General features: G+C 35.0%; 1 protein-coding gene across 3 annotated transcripts in view; it reads right to left on the bottom strand.

Annotated features, from left to right (window-relative positions):
* Nucleotides 1-25,026, bottom strand: part of LOC106478017 (AT-rich interactive domain-containing protein 3C-like) — a 103,011-nt gene that overhangs the window by 36,869 nt on the left and 41,116 nt on the right. For all 3 annotated transcript variants that reach the window (XM_022381539.1, XM_022381540.1, XM_022381541.1), the window contains one exon: nt 9,357-9,429. In XM_022381539.1, the coding sequence (XP_022237247.1) occupies nt 9,357-9,429 (73 nt within the window). The remainder of the gene's footprint in view (nt 1-9,356; nt 9,430-25,026) is intronic.

The following is a 25,026-nucleotide window of genomic DNA, read 5'->3' on the forward strand; positions in this document are numbered from 1 at the left end:
ATGCATCAGCTAGTTGGTTTTCTGAGAGAAATCAATTTATATTATAAATAAACCAGAGAAACTACTGAACACGAGAAGAAAAAAAATCATCAGTCGGCAAGTGCATCGTCGTGTTATTCTTACTTGAATCAATTACGAATTTGTACATATGAGTAGTGGTAGTAGCGTATGACTTCTTATTTTAAATGTTACGCTCAATATTGTTACACAACAAGATATGTGCAGAAGTTTTATATCATTAATAATAATCTTTAGTTTATTTACTACTTATCAACTTGAGAGTGACAACGTGAAATCGATCTTTTTAGAAATAACCATGCTGACTACAAACACAGAGTCCAGTGAGAAATCGTCAATACCATAACAACATATATATACACACACACACACACACACATGCTATTTCATGTAATTTCAATACAGAAGAACGATTATCCATTTAATCTTAATTCTGACGTTCCATTGTAGCAACGAGGTAAGGGCAATCCCCTCTTTAAACAGAATTAAATATTACTTATGCTAGCAATCAAGGTCTATCAACCGTTTCCGCGAATATCTGTGATCATTCACGAAGTGTTGTGAATGAGGAAATGTTTTAGAAACGTAGGGAAAAACCGCCACCAAAAAACCCAACAAAACCACACTTTTTGGGGATCTCAGTTTGGTTAAAAAAAAAACACTTGTCAGGGTGTGAATGCCTTTCAGAAGCTGGCTAAGCATGGTGTAATTAATTATATTTGTCTTAAGACATTATGTTAGGCCTACCCTATTTTTTTAATACTTCATTCCTAACTTAGTCCCTTACGGATTTTCTAGAATTAGAATAATGTATAATAATAGTATTTCAATTACGCTATATTGGTCACACCATTTCCGACGACGCGTTTTGCTCAATCCAGAGCTCTTCAGGAAGGTTGGGATACAACGAACACAGTAGTGCTCGGAATACTATTTATATAGGCCAGTTGTTACAACAACAACTGTTATGGTGTGAAAGTATTTTAGAAGCTGGCATAAATAACCCTGGATTGAGCGAAACGCGTCGTCGGCAACGGATACGACGAATATAATGTGGTTAAAATACCATTACTATACACTCTTCTAATTCTTGAAAATCCATAAGGGACTTGTGTTAAAGAATATAACAGGCCAATAATAATTGAATTCCAGTTTGTTACACATGTAATAATCTAACACAATCTTTACTAACCTGTACTCACACTTCGGTCAAAAATTGGGATTTCGTTACCTTAAGGTGTCGAGGCATTAAAGAACAATCTATACGAATGCTTCCTTCTGACATGATCTGGTGGTTAGGGTGGTTAACTCGCAATCTGAGGGTCGAATCTCTGTCACTGAACAAGTTCGTCCTATATGGTTGCTGACTGGGCCAGCCACCAGGGGTGTAAATATTCTTAGCTTACAAAACAAAACATTACCGGCCGATTCCAAACTAGTTGGGATTAAGGTCGTTCAAGAAAACAAATCTGTAACCAAATGACAATAAGGAACAAGCTTTTTGATGGCACCATTCAGCAGCGTTATTGATTACAAAGGAATTATATAGAGGCTACATTAAAAAACTTTAGAACATAAACGCATCAAATTTTTCATGGCATTATTTGCTATCGCATGCAAGGCTTTGTGTAATGGTTATGTGCCGGACTGTGAATAAGAATTTTTAAAGTTCGACGCACGATGGCGCTGAAAATGGCCAACTCTTTCAGCTTTGGTCACATTATAATAGTAATTGTTAATAGCGTTATTTGTTTTGGGCTACTCTTTTACCAACGAATCACTAGTGGGATTGACCGTCACATTATAACGCCCCCACGACTGAAAGGGCGAACATGTTTGGTGTGACGGGGATTCGAACCAGCGACCCTCAGATTGCGAGTCGAGCGCCCTAACCACCTGGCCATGCCGGGCCTACGTTATTTGGTTCCAGGAGCTGGACAGGTCCTTGTGACAGCGGGTGCTACCGACTGACTGCCTTTCTCTGGTTAGTAGTTCGGACAACTAGTAACCTATAGCCCTGGGGTCTCTAAGTTAGCCGTTTAGCCCATGTGCACATAAAGGTATAAGGCAGGGATGGTCAACTTCTTTATGCTCGTGGGCCGAATTTATATGACCATATAAAGTACAAAGGAATATTTGCTTAATTTACATTTAAATTCCTACTGTCTACATTCTAAACCATAGCCGAATTAACAGTTGAATAAAGTTACCAGAACCGTCACGAGACTGGTTTTGTTTGGTAACAGTTTCGTTTTGCCAGTTTGGCCAAAATATAATATGATTAAAAAATTACAATAGGGACCGGATAAAATACCATCTCGAACCGCCAGTTGACCACCTAACGGGACAAGATGATATTCAGATCGAAAGTACTAATATCCAGAGGCGTCGCTAGGTGCTTAAAAGATTCGTGGCTCGAGCTCATAGAAGAGGAATTTTTCGACGTTTCAGTGGTCATTGCGATAACGAATCTAGAAAGATCTACGAATGCAATGATCTTGTACAAGTCATTACAAAAAATATGACGTGATGGAAGAGAAATAAAAATTGTGTTCCGATTAAGGTCACGTATGCAAATCTAATTTCTAATAACAATGATATCGAGGGGAAAGCACGTGATTTACTGCTTTTGTAAATCCACAAAGAAATGGCGATATTTCATGTATTATCTTTTTGTTCATTAAAGAAACGTGATGTGCTGTTCACGTAATTTACATTAACAGTATCAATTAGTGTGGGGGCGTACGTACACTTCTTTCTCTACGTTTCACGTTTTTGACCTTGTAAACCAACATTTCGTTAAGCCACCTACAATGAATGACGTACATCTTCGCACGTATCCGTCTCCACGTCACAATGGTCGTTTTATGCACAAATACGTTACAAAGTAGACAAAAATTGTGATAGTATTTAAAAATAAAACCGCTATGAAACTAACTGAAAAACACGCAAGTACCAAACACGAGAGAGCATTCGACAATATCAAAAATAGCTTTCCAACTGGTGTAAATTTATTTGTAGGAATTAATTAGATGAATAAATTAAACACAAAATACAATTACGTTAGTGTTAATCGTCCGTTTAAAAGTTTTTTGGGCCAGAGGGAAGGATTCGAAACTTTTGCTAGATTATTATGACCCGTGCTACAATTTCCAATACTTTTGTTTCCAGATGGCTTAGCCATAGGCATGAGTGTTTATAACGCTAAAATTTGTAGTACAATCCCTGCTGTGGGCACAATACACATAGCCCGTTGAGCACTTTACTGTGAAATGAAACAAACATTGAAAATCCACCATTTTTAAGTGCATGTATCACTACTCTGATCAGTTTGGTTTGGTTTATTTTAAATTTCGCGCTAGCCGTCCCTAATTTAGCGGTGAAAGACTAGAGGGAAGGCAGCTAGTCATTACAAACCACCGCCAACTCTTGGGCTACTCTTTTACCAACGAATAGTGGGACTGACCGTCACATTAGAACGCCCCCACGGCTGAAAGGGCGAGCATGTTTGGTGTGACGGGGATTCGAACCCGCGGCCCTCAGATTGCGAGTCGAGCGCCCTAACCACCTGGCCATGCCGGGCCCTCATTACATCAGATTACCCACCACATAGAGGAGCAGACCTTCGATGACAACTGCTGACGAGAAAGTAACCCTATTGGCAACCTCAGTAATTATTCCAACGCATGTAATCATACCAATATATATGTCTGTAATATGCGACCTTCTAGAACCTACAAGTTCTTTATCTCACTCTGAACCGGATTTTGTCCCGATGTCGTTTCTCCGAAATCTAGCGCATCAAGGTGGTTTATGATTAAATTTGCGGTCATAGGAAATTCCACAAACATTACAAAGATACTAATATTTAATAACCGTATGATACTTGGTAATACATGTTTTTACTGAATACAGGTGAGCCCATACTGTAAAAATCCAAGTGCGTTAAATCCCCACTCACACCTTATTCCGTGAAACAAGTAAGTATATAATGACAAAAAAAACAACATCATCAAGTATACATTATCCAAAATAAACGGGTACACGAACGCGTCCAATCTAAACGTGTTTCGTGCCAAATTGTTATGTATACAGCATTTTCATACTTCTTAAATATCATGGTTTTCGTGTTTCTTAAATATATGTATTTATACTATCCTAGTACCTCGTATTACATATACAGTAGTATCCTAATGCTTTACGTTACACACAGTATTATTCCAGTACTTCACGATATTATATATAACTTGTTTGTTTTAGAGCAAAGCCACATTGGGCTATCTTCTGCGTCCAACGCAGAGAATCAAACCCCGGACTTTAGCGTTGTAAGTCCTTAGACTTACCTTTGTCCCACCGTAGGTCGTTAAACATCATATGACTTAGTACTTCACATAATTACATACGTGTATTATTCTAGTGCACATTAATGAGGATTAATAGTTCCGCGCTGTCTCTGATAGTAATATTGCATTGTAAAAAGTGTCTGAGAAGGACAGCGAAGTCTGTCTTAAAACAGAGATCTTTGTAGACTTTTCACAGGTCCACTACTGTACATGGATATCAGCTACTAAGACCACATCTAAGAAAACCAAAAGCGAGAAAGTTCACTGGAGTTACAACGGAAAATTTTACACGTACTTGTATATGCTGCCGAAAAGGATTGCAGTGAGTCCAGTATCTTTGACCATCTTCTTCATGACAGCAGTCAATGACAGTGAAATATAGCTAGAAGTTTGTGAACTTTGCTCATTTATCCGTTGTCACCTTCAAAACATTATTTGCTATCTTGTTAATGGTACAAGGAGATGTGCCCATCTTTAAGCCGGAGGGTTCTCTTTCGTAACCATAGCCTTCACTTTGCGGATAAGGGTATTGATTCAAAATGGGTTGAAATATGTGGCTTCAGAGCCGTAGCTGTTCTAAACGCTCTGTTCTTCGGTTTTTTTCGGTTTCTATAAGGAACATTGACAGCTTCTTTCTAGAAAATGTTATTATCTTTGGACTACAACATTGAACAACTTCGCTATATGAATATCCTTCCTCGAAAAAGGCTGTGACACATAATTCAAGTCATAAGTCAAGCAACGGTGGCAATATACGTTGAATGGTAGAGAATCCGCCGTGAACCAAACACACACATACATATATACATATATATCTAAACTATCGCCTTTGGCCCTAAAGTTCGCATCTGCAGCAACGCACTATTGTATTATGTATGATATGACCAAAAGTACTTCATAGTATTGTATATATTTTGTACTATCCTACACTTCATATTATTGTAATTTGTATTATCCTACACTTCATATTATTGTAATTTGTATTATCCAAACACTTTACATATTACTGTATAACATATTATCCAAACACTTTACATATTACTGTATAACATATTATCCAAACACTTTACATATTACTGTATAACATATTATCCAAACACTTTACATATCACTGTATAACATATTGTCCAAACACTTTACATATTACTGTATGACATATTATCCAAACACTTTACATATTACTGTATGACATATTATCCAAACACTTTACATACATACTACTGTATGACATATTATCTAAACACTTTACATATTACTGTATAACATATTATCCAAACACTTTACATATCACTGTATAACATATTATCCAAACACTTTACATATTACTGTATGACATATTATCCAAACACTTTACATATTACTGTATGACATATTATCCAAACACTTTACATATTACTGTATGACATATTATCCAAACACTTTACATATTACTGTATAACATATTATCCAAACACTTTACATATTACTGTATGACATATTATCCAAACACTTTACATATTACTGTATAACATATTATCCAAACACTTTACATATTACTGTACAACATATTATCCAAACACTTTACATATCATTATATAACATATTATCCAAACACTTTACATATTACTGTATGACATATTATCCAAACACTTTACATATTACTGTACAACATATTATCCAAACACTTTACATATTTATGAATCATTCGGTCCAATAAGATTCCATATCGCACCAGAAACTGCAGTTTGACGTGGTTTAAAAGCGCAGCGAGACGGTTATTGTTCCAAAAGAATTTAGTGTTCAGTAAGTTCTTACATTTTAGTGTTCAGTAAGTTCTTACATTCAACGTGTACTTTAGAATTCACAATAAAATTAATACAATCAATGACTGTGAGATCCAAATCTTGTGTTAACGTAGTTCTTTTAATAGACGAGTTTTACTGCATGGATGTTGGTTTTATTGACGCTTTGAAAGAAAAAGGCTTTCATTTCTATTCTAAAAAAACGATTACTTCGTGCGAACCTCGTTTTATTTTAGAATAACTTAGCTTGGTGTTTGTCAAAATGGCGAACAGTTGAACTAAAAAAAAAATAGATATAACACCATATTATGCTTATTCATTTGTTAATAAAAATGCGATGGCTTCTAAGAAACTTTCTGGTTCGTTTTAATAAATAAACAATACATAGACGTTATTGTACGGGTGTGTTCACTATGAACAATACGTCGGAAGTTGTTTCCCAGGTATGTTGACGACATGGGAAAATAAGGAAGAGGTTTGGGGGTTAGTTGAAGAGAACGAGGTATATTTTAAAAACCCTGCGGTTTCTGGCCTTCCCCACCCTTTCTAAACACTTGAAAATATTAGGTAATTGACCTTTGCAAAAGCAAAAGACTGCCGACAGTATCCGCACGGTAAAAACCATGTGATGCTCCGTATTTACCAGAAGAAAGCATTAAAACAGAACATGGCTGAACCCCCTCGGGGAGTTAACGTTGTGTGTTTAAAGCTACACCATACAACCAGCTCTAGACAAACTGTACAATCAGGGCTCTTTGAAGAGCTAAATAGTATTGAATGTTTGCTTTTACCACGACTAAATATTTACCATATAAATTTGTGGTTCTTCTCTGTTCTCAAGCCATAAGACTCGCATTTGATATAGTGCTTATAAGAGCACACAAAACAACTATAACAAATACAGTACACCCTTCCCAGTGTTTACCCAAATATCTTATTAAACAAGAAAATGGAGGGATATATATATTTGAAAAAAAAATCATATACGAAATGCCTATATGCACTTTTTTGAAACGGCTGTACTAGATTCCATAAGTACAATTATTCTAATCTTAGTTATAATGTTACGTTACCTAGCATGTAAAGGGAAAGTATAAAACAAAATATTTTTCTACCAGTTTATTACAACCAATACACACACTTTTTATATTCTGGTAAACATAGGGAAGTACTACAACATCTAAAATTCACCTTAAGTCTACTTTTGTCTTTTATTACACTTACCACACGCCATGCTTTGTAAGAAAAAAAAACAACAACAACAAAAGACACAGGGTGATGTATGTTTAATTCTACTCCAACCTTATTCAATAAAACGCCTGCGCTGTTCCAGTAGTTTGACTCTAAGAGATCATGAATATGGATGAATGAGACTGCCGAAACACGAACAAAACAACGCGGGAAGACCTGAGAGCGATGTGTAAAGACGGCTACAGCCAGTCACGTTTTTCATCTTCGTACGTTATTATGTGTTATTTGCAAAGGACGTTCGTATAATCAGCTGGATATTTATTGTTTTGTATATAAATGTGCATATATATTATGTACGTCTTTATTAACAGAATTCAGGTACGAGGACAGAAGGAAAAAAACAAACAAACAAACAACATATAAACCCTTCCATGTATATTCTGGGGGGCATAATTTATCATAACTGGGAACTATAGTTCCACTCTCTCAATCAACTTCAGTTAGATTCAAATTTGACTTGTTAATTTTACTAATTTGAAACAGTAGTGGTGAACGTGATGATTGGTGCGTATTTTATATATGTTACATACACACACACACACAAAGCACTCTATAAACACACATATAATGTATGTGTGTTTCTATATCTATATGATAACCAAAAGCATTAGGCCTAATACACACATACATACATAAAAATGGTGAGTGATATATCACATTTACATACAATATATATTTGGAGATATATATAAGTGGACTGTGAAATTTAGTGGTATTTCCTTTGGTCAGGCTTTTCGCAATTATCTAATACTGAGAATTCAAACAAACAGATTTGAATAAATTTGAGATTGATAACTTCGTACTCGTTCCTGAAAGTGTGTAAAATAATCACATCAGATTACTGGGTTTTATACAGATATGTATGAAAGTGTGTAAAATGATCACATCAGATTACTGGGTTTAATACAGATATGCATGAAAGTGTGTAAAATGATCACATCAGATTACTGGGTTTTATACAGATATGCATGAAAGTGTGTAAAATGATCACATCAGATTACTGGGTTTTATACAGATATGCATGAAAGTGTGTAAAATGATCACATCAGATTACTGGGTTTAATACAGATATGCATGATTTTTTTTTACACTTTATAAAACAAGAACAGTTAAGCACACACTGTTGTCATTCAATCATACTGATTTTTGTGAGAAAAACCAAAACAATAAAAGTTAAACGACCTTACCTATCATTGGTATGAAAAGTAACTTATTTTTCCCTCTCGCGTCTTTTTATCACTGATTATTCAATAAGAGTGGAAGGTTTTTCTTATACTCACATTAATAAGATTTGTTTTTTTTTACTGGTAATATATGAACATTATACTATTCTATTTTAAGCTTTATGCTTTGGATTTTATTTAGATGTCTAATGACTGCCAATAAAGATCAGAACATATTCTTGAGACATTACAAACATTCAATCTTCTGTAATATGGATGGGCTGTCATGGAAACTAAAGTAAAGATAACCATAGAACAAATAAAACTACTCAATCTGGGTTGAAACGTTATATGATGCATCAATACCTTATCCCCCTTAATAATATCATTAGTGTTGAGATAAAACAAAATACCACATACAAACTGGAGTTTGTTCACGAAAACAATCTTTCCTAAAAGCATAGCTTAACTACAGAAAAAAACAACAATAATTACATTCGATCTTTCCAGACGGTTACTAAGGTGCAAGAGAAAATTTTTTTTTTAAAGGAAATATTGTATCTTTCCAGACGGTTACTAAGGTGCAAGAAAAAGTTTTTTTTTTAAAGGAAATATTGTATCTTTCCAGACGGTTACTAAGGTGCAAGAGAAAGTTTTTTTTAAAGGAAATATGGTATCTTTCCAGACGGTTACTAAGGTGCAAGAGAAAGTTTTTTTTTAAAGGAAATATTGTATCTTTCCAGACGGTTACTAAGCTGCAAGAGAAAGATTTTTTTTTAAAAGGAAATATGGTATCTTACCTCGTTTCTGCATAAATTGGAAGAGGTCATCCAAGAATTCTTTTCTCTGGGGGTCATCACTCAGCTCGTACAACTAATAAAACAAGAAAAGTCGTTTTTTTAAATGCTTCTTATTTTTTAAAGTAAATGTCTCGTTAGAAAACTTTCTATTTTATATGTAAAAAAGGCTCTATTGGTCTTTATGATAACCTTTTGCAAATAATTGTAACATTTATTAATTGAACTACAGCTATGCACGCTACGGAAGTCGGTTGCTTTGTTCTCTTACTTTACGAAAAAGGTTCCGCTGTGTTTTCATGATCATTTTTGAAAATAACCGTAGCCCACATTCATTGAACTACAGTAATAGCACTGTACTAGTCAACTATTTGATTTATTTGGTCAATGAGAATGGGATCTAATTTTGCCTGAAATGCGTGAATGACTAAAGTATCAAATGGTGATAAGTATATTTCTTAAACATGGAACTAGTTAATTAACTTAAGTCTAAGAATCTGTTCTGACAAAATGTAGCAGTCACTGTGCCTTGAAAACACTTGAAATGATGTTTCTAGCAAACTATTTTTGAAGAAAGCTTATTAATAATATTGTTTTGTGTTTATAGAAATGTTATACTAAGAAAATCTACTGCCGTCTCTAAATTTAACTACTGAACAGCACCCTACCACCCATCATCCTTTCTACGGCTGTCATTCTCATAAAACACCCACATCTTAAAGAGTTGGAAAGATTTTTGTAGTATCACATGGATTCGAACCCGACTCGCCAACTTCGAAATCCAAAATTCTATCACTTGGTCAACCCGCGCCACATTTATGAATCAATAGTTATAATTGAAACATGAAAATTATTAATTGTGAGTCAAACGAAAATGTATCAAATTTGTTTGTTTGTTTGTATTGAATTTCGCGTAAGGCTACACGAGGGATATCTGCGCTAGCCGTCCCAAATTTAGCGGTGTAAGACTAGAGGGAAGGCAGCTAGTCATCACCACCCTCCGCCAACTCTTGGGCTACTCGTTTACCAACAATAGTGGGATTGACCGTCACTTATAACGCCCCCACGGCTGAAAGGGCGAACATGTTTGATGGGACGGAGATTCGAACCCGCGACCCGCAGATTGCGAGGAGAGCGCCCTAACCACCTGGCCATGCCGGGCCAAGTATCAAATTATCGTGGTTAAACTAGTTGCAAAAGGTACTCAATAATCTCTGAACCAACAAAAAAGTATTCTTGATCTACTTTCGTTTCAGAAAAAATAGGACACCGAGTTTCTCAACATACACAGACTGTAAATAAAAAAAGTAAAAACTGAAATCTACTGATTGTTGTAAAGTTCCTTCCATATTCTTAATGTGAAGATTATAAATTATTCATCATCTTTATAATCTGAAGAATGAAATTTACATTGCAATTAGACCTAAAATTCATTGGTGTATGAATTGGTAAGATGGTTGTACAGGGTAGGAGGAGTACATCAGATATTTTATGGTTGAAGTTTACATGTCAAAACTATCTTTGGATTTCAATTAACATACTTACTAATACTTCTGTTAGCCAGAATATATTTGTAGTAAAGAGTTCTGACCGACTAACAGGGTGTTTATTTAGTGGCTCTATAGAAATAGACGACAAGAAATAATTACCTGGCATCACATCCATTAGTTGAAATAGACATGCTTTGACAAGCATGACCTTATATGCACGAGAAGCATATGTAAAAGTTATGGCAGATGGACTCCTCGTTTTGTAATTCTTTCGTGACACGTCTCTTTATTCCAGAATTAAAGTAAATTGAACTGAAACTGACAAGTAGCAATTCAGTGCAAATCTGCAATTAAATGAGGCCATGCTGCACCGTATAGAGCGTTAATTAACGCTAAGGAGCCCAGAAGGGCATACTTTTTGATCAGAATGTTTTAAGAAAAATATGTGAGCCCCGAATAGTAAGTGTCAAGTAAGGAAAATATATAGAGGATTGGTTTATTTCTGTAAACAGAATTGACAATCCAGACAAGAAACGTAAACAAACAAAAATTATTTTTTTAACAGACTGTGAAAAGTTCCGAGCATGCACACTGTAAATAGTAAATTTATTAGTTTTAGTGTCCGAGTTGTTTTGCGTTGTAGGGATTGAATTTGCCGCTAAGTTACCAGAGGATAATTTTAAGATTTGTTTACAAATAGCTTGTAAAAGTTTTGACAATTAGCCGCCCTTGACAGAAGTAAAAAAACAAACACGTAAAATGATCGATTATTTTAGGACTTTTACACTACGTCGTTTATTTTTAAATACCAACCAGTTTTTATGCAGTTTACCGTGGGAGAGGCCCCTGTATTGCTTCGTACTCAGTAACTTGGCCCGACATGGCCAGGTGGTTAGGGCGCTTGACTCGCAACCTGAGGGTCGCGGGTTCGAATCCCCCGTCCCACCAAACATGCTCGTCCTTTTAGCCGTGGTACATTATAATGTGACGGTCAATCCCACTATTCGTTGGTAAAAGAGTAGCCCAAAAGTTGGCGATGGGTGGTGATGACTAGCTGTCTTCCCTCTAGTCTTTAACTGTTAAATTAGGGACGGCTACTGCAGATAACCCTCGTGTAGCTTTGCGCGAAATTCAAAACAAACAAACTCAATAACTTTGTCTTTGCTTGCCACATCACTATAAATAGCTGAAAAAAAAAGGATTGATCTCATTTATTTTCTATACAAAATATATAGGGGGCGCCAGTAGTATCTAGTTGGATTAATTGGAATTTTGATGATATTTTTCTTTAAATCGCTTTTAAAACAACAAAGCTATTGACCCACAAGCAGTTCGGTATATAAACATTTTGGGAAAACGTGTTTAAAAAAGCTAAGAGAAGCTGGACCCCGTTGGCACTTCCGACGGTTAAGCGCGAATAAAAAAAATACCTCTGATATAGAGATACGATACAGAACTTTGTAATAAAAATTTAAATACGAAAATAACAGCAGACTTATATGCGGTATTATATTACAATATTTATTGGAATTAGTTTTTAACCAATTCAGAAAATAATTGTAAATTACATCAAAAGTACATTATGTAACCTGACCACGCGATCCGATTCTTCTAGTAAACACGGATCATGCATTAAAAACAGATTATGTAACCTGACCATGCGATCCGGTTCTTCTAGTAGACACGGAGCATGCATTAAAAACAGATTATGTAACCTGACCATGCGATCCGGTTCTTCTAGTAGACACGGAGCATGCATTAAAAACAGATTATGTAACCTAATCCGGTTCTTCTAGTAGACACGGAACATGCACTAAAAACAGATTGTGTAACCTGATCACGCGATCACGTTCTTCAAGTAGACACAGAGTGGGCATTAAAAACAGATTATGTAACATGACCACGCGATCCGGTTATTCAAGTAGACACAGAACATGTATTAAAATCAGATTATGTAACATGACCACTTGATCCGGTTCTTCAAGTAGATACAGAACATGTATTAAAAACAGATTATGTAACATGACCACTTGATCCGGTTCTTCAAGTAGACACAGAACATGTATTAAAAACATATTATGTAACCTGACCACGCGATCAGGTTCTTCGAGTTGAGACAGAACACTATCTTACATGCTAGAATTTTATTAATTGTCAACACGTACTGTAATACATCCAACATCTATATACCGTACATATGCACACAATGTGAGCGTTTAGTGTGAAAAGGCATTCCACTCAACAACTCAATACTGACTGTCACGTACGTGCCCTAACAATAAACGTTAAACACGACTAACGGAACAATACCAAATATTTCTTCTCGTTAAACAATTAAAATAGTGTCAACTTTCGAATGCATACAGATACATAAAGGTATTCAGTAAAAACGTGTTTCATATTATCCTCCAGTACTTCAAAGTTATGTGTTCAGTATCATCTTAGTTGATTTCTAGTTTTGCTCTAAGTAAGTAGCTCACTTTGATCCGAGGTTAATATTAATTTGTTACACATACAACACTATCCTAGCACAGATATCCCTGGAGTAGCTTTGCGCGTAATTCAACAAAAATTCTCCTAATACTTCCCATGCGTTTTAAAGTGCTTAACGCATGGCGTAGATGGTTTTATTTTCGACAGCTGACATTATCCGAATACTCATGTATCGATCGTATTCTGTACTTATAACAACTCTACTAAGGCTATCCGCCACTGTATTTAAGAGTAGCCTGTCAGCATCATCCACATCATCCACAGTTTAAAGTGTGTTTCTTTCTTTTTTTGGGGGGGGGGTATTTTGTATTATCGGACAGATTCGAACCCGGCACGTCAGCTTCGAAATCCAGAGTTCTATCACATGGACATTCCACGCCCTTATTGATTAAATACCAGTCGTTATGTAAAACCGGATCATTACAAAATGCCACTGTTAGGACTTTCTCGTGTATAAAGTAGGTGTAACTAAAAGTGTAGCTTAATATACAGAGGTCAAAATATCAAACACTAATACAAACCATGTTTAAAGACCGACTCATTACAGGTCTAAAAAATGTTTGGGACGCGGTTTGATCCTGTGGTAGAGTTCTAGATCTTGAAGCTGGCAAGTCGGACTTGAATCCTTGCGATACCACAAAATATTCCTCCCACTTTAAGCTGTGAATGAATTATAAATGACAAACAATCTGTTAGCATGGTAGGGTGCTGCTGAATGGGTGACTTCCCTCTGGCCAGTAATTGGAAATTAGGGACGGCGGCAGACAGCCTTAGTGGCTTTGCCATAAATACAAAATACACACACCAATAAATGTGTTTATCGAATTAAGTACACTGCTGGCAAAACAGATATAATTTGTTGGAGACCGTTGTTAAAGTGACGCGAATTCTCTTTCAATAAAACGGTCCTCTGCTCAGATGGTTCTCAACCCTCAAAATCTAAGTTTTTGGTTGAAAAGTTTTTCCAGTGTCCTGCAAGATATATACGATAAAAACACTGTTCTACTGAACATACTTAGAGTAGTCATTAGCAATCCATCCTAATACAGAGAAGTTATTAACAATCCATCCTAATACAGAGAAGTTATTAACAATCCATCCTAATACAGAGAAGTTACTAACAATACACCCTATACAGAGAGGTTACTAACAATCCACCCTATACAGAGAGATTACTAACAATCCTCCCTATACAGAGAGGTTACTAACAATCCACCCTATAGAGAGATGTTACTAACAATGTATCCTATACAGAGATGTTACTAACAATCCACCCTATAGAGAGATGTTACTAACAATCCATCCTACACAGAGATGTTACTAACAATCCACCCTATACAGAGATGTTACTAACAATACATCCTATACAGAGAAGTTACTAACAATCCATCCTATACAGAGAGGTTACTAACAATACATCCTATACAGAGAGGTTACTAACAATACATCCTATACAGAGAAGTTACTAACAATCCATCCTATACAGAGAGGTTACAAACAATACATCCTATACAGAGAGGTTACTAACAATACATCCTATACAGAGATGTTACTAACAATACATCCTATACAGAGATGTTACTAACAATACATCCAATACATAGATGTTATTAACAATACATCCAATACATAGATGTTATTAACAATACATCCAATACATAGATGTTATTAACAATACATCCAATACAGAGATGTTATTAACAATACATCCAATACAGAGATGTTATTGACAATACATCCAGTACAGAGATGTTATTAACAATACATCTAATACAGAGATGTTATTGACAATACATTCAATACAGAGATGTTATTGACAATACATCCAGTACAGAGTTTACTAACAACACATCCAATACAGAGATGTTACTAACAATACATCCAATACAGAGATGTTACTAATAATACATCCAATACAGAAATGTTACTAACAATACATCCAATACAGAGAGGTTACTAACAATACATCCAATACAGAGATGTTACTAACAATACATCCAATACAGAGATGTTACTAACAATACATCCAATACAGAGATGTTACTAACAATACATCCAACACAGAGATGTTATTAGCAATACATCCAATACAGAGATGTTACTAACAATACATTCAATACAGAGATGTTATTGACAATACATCCAGTACAGTTTACTAACAACACATCCAGTACAGAGATGTTATTGACAATACATCCAGTACAGAGTTTACTAACAATACATCCAATACAGAGATGTTACTAACAATATATCCAATACAGAGATGTTACTAACAATACATCCAATACAGAGATGTTATTAACAATCCACCCTTTTCAGAGATGTTATTGACAATACATCCAGTACAGAGTTTACTAACAACACATTTAATACAGAACGGTTATTAAGAAACCGTCCTACGTTATAGCCGTAATGGTTATCTACTGTTCATGATATATAAATAGTTTATCAAGAATCCATCATAAGTAAAGTATATGTGAAATAACAATAAATCCTTAACGTGTAGCATTCTGTAATTATCCATTTTATCTGGTGGTATTCTACGTGTGTTATAAATACTGCTATCTTTATGACATTATAGTGTATTGAATACTTACATTTCACACAATGAAAACCGTAAGAAATGACCGTTTTAACTTTAGTATTCTGTTATACCTTATTCTCTGCATATTACAAGTGACACGAATTAATCTACTACAAACATTCGAAAACATGCTTCAATACAACAAAAGAAGGGAAATCAATTCCTGCTAGAATACTAAGCTAGGGGAAAATGTATCCTTGAGCCAAGTATGAAGAGAGTACAATTTCAGACCCATGTTGGGGCAGTTGGAAGTCCTTTACCGAGTAGCTTGAGACTGGTAGTTAATGACCGGAAGATTAATGACACGTGATGGACTGACTCTTCATTCATCAGGAACTAATACCGAGCTCCAGTGAAAGCAGCTTTATCATAGGTCGTCCACTAACAAAGTAAATTTATCTAGCATCTGTTTGCTGCATGTGGTTCAATTCTGGGGAATAACATCTTAATTCTTCCATTGTCTTCGACTAGTACAATGTCACGAAAAGGGGGAGGGAAGCATGGATGAAAAACTGAAACGCCATAACCACAGAGGGGGGGGGGGGGGGACAAACACCCAAAGCACAAATAAAGTAAAACTGAAACATCAAAATCACAGATGAGCCGATTGTATATGCAAAATGCAATAGTCGTTTTCACAAAAATATTTTTTCGATCAACTCTTAATGACTTCCTACACAAATTAATGGAAAAATAAGTAATTTCTATATTGTTCAAAGTTCTTAAAAACAGAAATATTTCGGAAACTGCCAATACTTTGGTAGGTTAATTAACACCAGTTAACAATAAAATATTTCAATCATGAACACCATTTTTCCTTTAACACTAATTTTATGTAAAAAGGGGGAATTTCTGACGATATGCCGCTCACATTAACCGACCCTCCCTGGTAGCTTAGCGGCAAGACTGAGGACTTATAACGCGAAAAAACGAAATTCGCTACCTATTGTGGGCGAAGCGCAGATAGTCCATTGTGCAGCTTTGTATGTTGAATAACAAACACACAAACAAACAAAACATAAAATCAAGTATCGAACACCATAAATTAACATACTAACCCTAAAAAACAACATCAGTATACTCTATCATGTGACAGGAAATGCAACAAGAAGAATACGTTGAAACGTTCCAAAGATATTTCGACGATAAACCTGAAATGTCACATTTCACCTTACAAAAAACAAAACTTACTCTAAGTTAAATGTATACTTTCCACATGTTCTCTTCGTGTTTTAAAATTAAGCCTGCAAGCGCCTCGTCCATATACTTAATAAACATCTTATCATCTATAATGATAAGTAGTACTCTCTTCCACCCCCTGATAAATAAAACAAAGCTTTTTGTATGAAATGTGCGCGAATCCCTTCCACACAAAACATCTTGAAATCTTTTAAAAACGCTAAAATGGGATACAAGATGATGATAAGTTAATGGCCACGCTAACAGCGACGAAACGTTGTTTTTGTTTTATTTTAACCCATTTTAGCCGTTTTCCGAATTTTTAAAATATTGTAGAGTATGTAGGATACCTCCAACATTTGCGAGAAATAGGATTTTTTTATTCATATTAGTTTTTTTGCTATCTTCTACTGACAGTAATATCGTTCAAACTAACTTTTATTATCCATTAGTTGTGTAAAAGCGAAAGACTGAATTCTTTAAATTGTAACCTGTTTATGGGTCTATCAGCATGATGATTGATTTATTTCTATTCAGCCGAAACCGAGGTCACGGCTGTTCTTTACCTTCAGGCTATGAGCTTTCGTTTTCTTAGAATTTTAGTTGCAAGACCAACCTAGGAAGCAAAATAAGGTTTTGTAACGTTTAGATGACGCACACGAGAAACATAAGAAGCAAACGTACAAATAATGTACTTAACACATCGCTCTCTCTCCGTTGTGAAAAATTAACATTGAAAAGAACTTGTATAAAACCTGCGAAATTTAAAATTTAGTTGCATTATATTGTTGGAATATCCGAACGTTTTTATTGTGGCGTGTATGTTACTACTGATTATTTATATTCCAATAAAATGTAATGTATGCTACGCTGTAACGACAAGTTTTAATTAAAGTTTTCTGCGTAAATAATGTCCATCGCCGATACGGAGCTTTGAGCAAGTCATAACAAACTGCCATTGTTATCTAAAAAAAACACGTTTAAATAGGAAAACAAAGCTCTTAATATTTTGTTACTCAGCTCATGATATAGTTACAACAAAGAAATCACAGTGCACTACGCTAACCCCTCTTTATTCACAGCAGTACAAAGAAAGGGTGCTTCTAAAGACGACGTATTATACGTCACAATTTCTATCTTTATTCCACAGACAAACGCTTAATATTAAATTGATTAAAATATTGATAATGGTGAATTTAAAGATCAACGTTCGCAGAAATAAGTAAAAGTATTTTCTTGTATGTTTCTCAACGTGCAGTCACATCAAAAAAGGAACAGATAAAACCCCAAACTCTGCGCCTATGGTGTCGAAAGAAAAAACCTATTTTGCTCTATTTTCGCTGTGCGGTGCATGTTCTTCAAATAGGATCCAACTGCCACAGACAGCCAGTTATGCATATCAGAAGAATATATCCAATTACACCCAAACACTGTAAAGAAAGTCTTACAAGAGCACGAGTACAGACTAGACAAAAAAAATTCTTGCATACTCCAGGCGAAAATAGCCTACTCCTACCCAAATAGTTAAATCAATACACAAAGAGAAAAGTACCGTTTCACGATGCTGCAGCCATGTATCCAGTTTCACTTCTTTGACAATGTTTTCAACTTATATGGGGAAAAAAAGGGGGGAGGATCGTGTCACGAATACAACAAAGTACAGGTATGCGTATATTCCTGTTATTGTTCCAGGATAAATTGATATTTTCCTGATTATGATAAAATACATTTCTTTCACACAATACGATAAGATCCTGGAATCTTCATAGTTATCCGACACTGCTAAGCAAAATGACTCTCCAAGAATCCAAGAAAATACTTCTTTGATTTAGATGAAAGATGCTTATTGCACAAAAACACATTTCAAAAATACCAAATAAAAAAAATCAAAATTCTATGTATACACTGTTGTGGAAACATAAAAAAAGTCTAATTTTATGCACCGTCAAGATTTTTATTTTTTTATTTTTTGTTACACGTGCTTTGGAAAATAAGCTATGCAGTGAAAAGTTTTCTTTATGGCAAAACTTTCAAGAACAGATTAGATTTACTTCGATCTCTTGTTGTAATAAAATTGGAAGAAAGGAATCACTATCACGACGTTTCGAGAACATCCTTAATTACATTGGGAATTCCAATTTCAATACTTACGTATTTATCAAATGAGCGTACCTTAATTAAAAAAAAGAGTGAATCCTCAATAGACACAGCACCTGAAATTATTTTAGGCAGGATTAGAGTAAATTAATCTATGAGACCTTTATTTTCCTTTTTATTAGCTATATTTTAGTGCTATACCAAGCGTGGGGCGCGCGCAAAGCCGATTCGATTTTATTACTCATCAGGATCTCTACCAGCCTACCCTCATATTAAAATTCTTTTAGGCACAATTAGAGTAAATTAATCTATGAGACCTTGAGCGTGGTCAAATTCATCAATCGAAAAGGTTTGACCTCTTGACTCCAAAACGGTAATTAAATTTCAAATCGGTCAAGAGATGACAAGAACTACGAGCTAAAAGTTTGCACTTGACAAAAAAAAAAAAAAGAAAACGTTCTATCAGCCGCTATGCCGCGGCTAAAAAAAAAAGAGTGATTCATTCACAACGTAAATTCCGGAGAGAATTAGTGATGAACTATGAAACAAACGGAAACGATGGGTCTTGAACAATGTAATAAAGGTTGTATTAGATAATGTATTTTAAGTGTTTCATTATTAAATTTGTCATAGGTAAGACTGACAACCTTGCATTCGCTAATAAGTATTAACTTCTGTATTTGTGACTTTCCATGATAAAAAAAAGATAAATATAATAAAACTTTTGCGAATTTTTTATCGATAAATTTATCATCTCCAGAATGGATAAATGAATTTTTAAGGACACAATAGAAACATCACTTAATCTAAGTAACTGTATCCTTCATATAAATTTTAAAAAAACTTTTGATTAAAAGTAATCTAATTTCATAGATGAGAACTAAAACGTATCTCGTAAATTAATGTTTGTTTGTAATTAAGCACATAGCTACACAAGGGGCTATCTGTGCTCTGCCCAACATGGGTATCGAAACCCGGATTCTAGCGTAGAAAGTCCGCAGACATGCCGCTGTGCCACTGGGGGGCGTAAATTAATTAGATCAAATCTACATAAACTAAGACAAAAGTGCAAAACATTATAAACCGATAAAAAAGAAAACTTAAGTATGTATTTTTTTTAATTTATTGCATTGATTTGCAACTCGAGTTCACATGCTTATAATGATATATTACACCATTATTTCAATAATGCCTCAAGAGATTCAGCCAAACAAGACAATCTATATTAAAACTAAATTAAAATACTAAATCATCAATGGAAAAACTATATTCATAAGTGTAAAGCCTTGTCAATTAAATCGGTTTTGTTTTTTCTCACTATCTTCTTAGTTATTCTACAACCAAAGTTTAAACCTGATGAAATCTGGAACGTATGATACTGAACTAAATGCTTTATTGGCATTTAGCCTAAGGCGGATAAAATTTAGATCTGAAATGTTACTTTTACACATCTAAGCCTAAGACCCCTAAATCAAATATATCAAGCATTCCCAAGCCGATGTTCGTTTACTTGACGGAAGAGGGATACAAGATTACGGAGACTTATTCAAGTGAAGGAGAAATGGTAGACAAAAACACTCAAAACTTGTAAAAGACGATCACAACAGTTTCTGGACCAAAGAGCTTTTATGGAGCCCCTCTTTTCTAAACATACGTGTTGTTGCGCTCCCTTTGCCATTTTTCCATGTTAATTGTTGTTAGTATACTACTTAATAGTAGTGCTATTTGTGCATTAGTTTAAGAAACTTATTTATTTTAAAATTTGTGCTTTGAGGTATAATTTATATGCACCTATAGTCATAGTTGCACGCCCCCATACCGACACTGGGAGCGTGACCCACATACGAGTCATATACTAACAAATACAAGTTAATCACATATAAGAAAATACAGGTGAGTCCTATACTAACAAATATAGGTTGGTCATGAGCAAATACAGGTGAGTCCTGTACTAACAAATATAGGTTAGTCATGAGCAAATACAGGTGAGTCCTATACTAACAAATATAGGTTAGTCATGAGCAAATGCAGGTGAGTCCTATATTAACAAATATAGGTTAGTCATGAGCAAATACAGGTGAGTCCTATACTAACAAATATAGGTTAGTCATGAGAAAATACAGGTGAGTCCTATACTAACAAATATAGGTTAGTCATGAGCAAATACAGGTTAGTCGCATGTGAGAAAATACAGGTGAGTCCTGTACTAGCAAATATAGGTTAGTCACATGTGAGAAAATACAGGTGAGTCCTGTACTAACAAATACAGGTTAGTCACATGTGAGGAAATATAGAAGAGTTCTTTACTAAAACCTACTAATTAATTATATACGAGAAATGAAATAGAGTTTTGTCATGCGTAAACTTAAATGTTAGTCACATATAATCGAAAAAATATAAATGAGCTCAATACAAACAACTATGTTTAGTTTTCTTGGGCAGAAATATAGAACAAACACACACACACAGGTATATTAGAGAGCATACATGCAGGTGTTTATGTAAACGCATACACACACTCTGACAAAAAGAACCCTAGAGGAATAAACAAAGAACAGTTTATAAATAGATACACAACTAAATGACACACAAACATAATGCTGTTGTTAATATGAACATAAAACAGAAATACGGGTGAATGTGAAGTGGTACATAGATGACGTACGAACAGGCTGACAAATCAGGGTTATATGAACATAGATGACGTACAAACAGGCTGACAAATCAGGGTTATATGAACAAAACAGAGACATAGGTATCGGGCACATAAACTTAAGACATACGAGATTTACATGTGTAGATAAGTACTGTATGAATACACACAGATAAGTAGATGAGTATTATATGAATACACACAGATAAGTAGATGAGTATTATATGAATACACACAGATAAGTAGATGAGTATTGTATGAATACACACAGATAAGTAGATGAGTATTGTATGAATACACACAGATAAGTAGATGAGTATTGTATGAATACACACAGATAAGTAGATGAGTATCGTATGAATACACACAGATAAGTAGATGAGTACTGTATGAATACACACAGATAGGAAGATGAGTATTATATGAATACACACAGATAAGTAGATGAGTATTATATGAATACACACAGATAAGTAGATGAGTATTATATGAATACACACAGATAAGTAGATGAGTATTATATGAATACACACAGATAAGTAGATGAGTACTGTATGAATACACACAGATAGGAAGATCTGTGCATTATTAAGAGTTATAAAGCTGTAAGTTAAATAAACAAAGAAATATGAATAATATTTTTGTTTGTCTCTTGTTAAGTACAAATTTATACAATTAGCTATTTTTGCCGTGCCTACTACGGGTATCGAAACTCGGTTTTAGTATTGCAATATTTTAGTCTTGCAGCTGAGCCACTGTGATGGGTTACACATGTGGTATTGCCCTTTTCTAAGCATTTATCACGTGACAGCAGTAGTAACGTAACGTAAATACTTGTAATAATGGTAGTTACCACAGAGATCAATTTCTTTTTTATTGGCCGTTTTTAACTGCGCTGATGCATTTTCTTTAAAATAAATACAAACTAAAACATTACAATACTTTTTTTAATGAAAATTTAAAAGTTATTAATTGCACAATTATGACAGTGTTGGTTGTGTATACATATTTTAATACTGTCTTTTCGCTGATGCTACAGCCTTTAACCAAGTGTAATGATTATTCATAGCGAGCAATCAGTGAACCAAATATTTAAATTAAAACCACTAGGTATATATTTTTATCTTTGGTATAAAAATTTGGTTTGTTTGGAATTTCGCGCAAAGCTACAAGAGGGCTATTTGCGATAGCCGTCCCTAATTTAGCAGTGAAAGACTAGAGGGAAGATAGCTAGTCATCGTCACCCATCGTCGCCAACTCTTGGGCTACTCTTTTATCAACGAATAGTGGCCCTGACCGTCACATTATAGCTACGGCTTAAAGGGCCAATGATATAGAAGAAACAAAAAGCCAAGTTTCCTCATCTAATTATCTCTCTTTTTTCCGCTTAACTGAAACGGTAACGTTTCTCCAAAAATACTTAATCAACTCTTAACCTACTGACAAGGTAAAGACCGATGACGCCTACGATGAGTTCTTGTAAGGACATGCTTTGTGTGCATATCACAGAAAATAAAAATACAAAGCTAATCTAAGTAGTTATATAGAGGTTAAAGGTATATACGAGTCGAGCAGTACCTAATGCGAGACATGGGCTAAACGGTCAGATCAAAACACCAAGGTTCAAAACATAGCCGCCCCTAATTTATAACCGCTGACAGTAGGAAAGGCAATCAGTCATAAACACCCACCCTGTACATAGCTACTGTTCAACGAATAACGAAAATAATTGTCACTTTTATTACGCGCTTATAGACGAAAGTACAGAGCGCGTTCAGCGGCATATCACGAGCTCGAACCTTGGACCTTCCGTTATACAACTCGGCACGCTAACAGCTAAGCCTCGTCTGGCCTTGATTAAAGTGTTATGGGCCTATCTGTTGAAAATAAAGACCCAATGCAATGGTTTTCTCTCTTTTAAAAGAAACAAACATCATGCACGGTAAACTTGAATGAATGTACATGCTAACATATTATAATATTCGATATCAGTACCTCACGTAAATACTACTGAAAGTGTAACATCACGAATAATGTTATGTCATTACAAGTATGTAATGTTATAAACTAATACGAATATAACACCATACGAGTCACATTCAACACTTGCTATTTACACCCGCTGAGCTGTCTTATAATAAGGTTAACAATTACGGTTTTACAATGTGTATCTTAACGAAAATTAATTCATAAATCTGTACTTATAAAGGTTTTACGTATAGTAATGATTTGATTCACTGAGCTAAAACTTAGGTTAGCTGTGGACGATGCGTCTACTCATGTATGTTAAGATATATTAAAGTTAAAAACACGACAACTTGAAATGTTCGTGACTATTTCTTGGATTGACATAGATATTTTAACGAATCATGCATTTTACATTCAGAAATTAAACACCTCAATGAAAATGTTTGCTCGTTTTTCTTTTTTTTGTTGTTCTTGTTGTTTTTTTAATAGGTTGTTCTATTCCTTTCCACGATTAGCTTCAAATAAGCTCCAGAAATGTGGTATTTTAAACTTGAACAACATCCAAGCCAGAACTAGCCATCTGGCAAATACCAGAGGGGTCGGTGCCCTCAACGGATGATGGGATGATTCTCATAAACAAAAGTAAACATAATCAAACATGGGATTCTTTCGTATGGTTTGTGTATTGTGTCTATTTAGATTCATCAAATAGCAGAGACTTCAAGAACCCGCGTAAAATAATTCGTAACAGAAAGGAATAGCCTTCGCTCTCAGCAATTTTAATTTTAAAAAAAAAGACTGCAGCGTATACCCATGCTAGTAGAGCTCCTTCCCGAATCTGGGCTAATCACGGGGCAGGATGTTGGGTCAGGTTAGCACGTGACAAGAAATTATTCTAGACACACAAACCACCAAAATCTTAACTAATTAGTACACAAATTCACAAATATGGAAAATGGTTAGCAAACCAGACTGTGTGTCCGATTTTCCGTTGTTCGTGCACCATTACCAAGAGAAAGAAAAGGCCGCTCTAGTATTTGGGGCCGTGAGTGCATTATAAAAACGATGATCAAACCCCACTGTTCAGTTACAGTGACAATGTTGTCTAGCTGCCTTTCCTCTAGTTTAAATTCGATGACGAGGAACCCACTTTGAGACTAATAATGGTTGGAGACGGCTTGAATGGGTAATGAAGAAAAACTTTAATAT

Source organism: Limulus polyphemus, unplaced genomic scaffold (assembly GCF_000517525.1).
Source record: "Limulus polyphemus unplaced genomic scaffold, Limulus_polyphemus-2.1.2 Scaffold173, whole genome shotgun sequence".
Taxonomy (NCBI): Eukaryota; Metazoa; Arthropoda; class Merostomata; order Xiphosura; family Limulidae; genus Limulus; species Limulus polyphemus.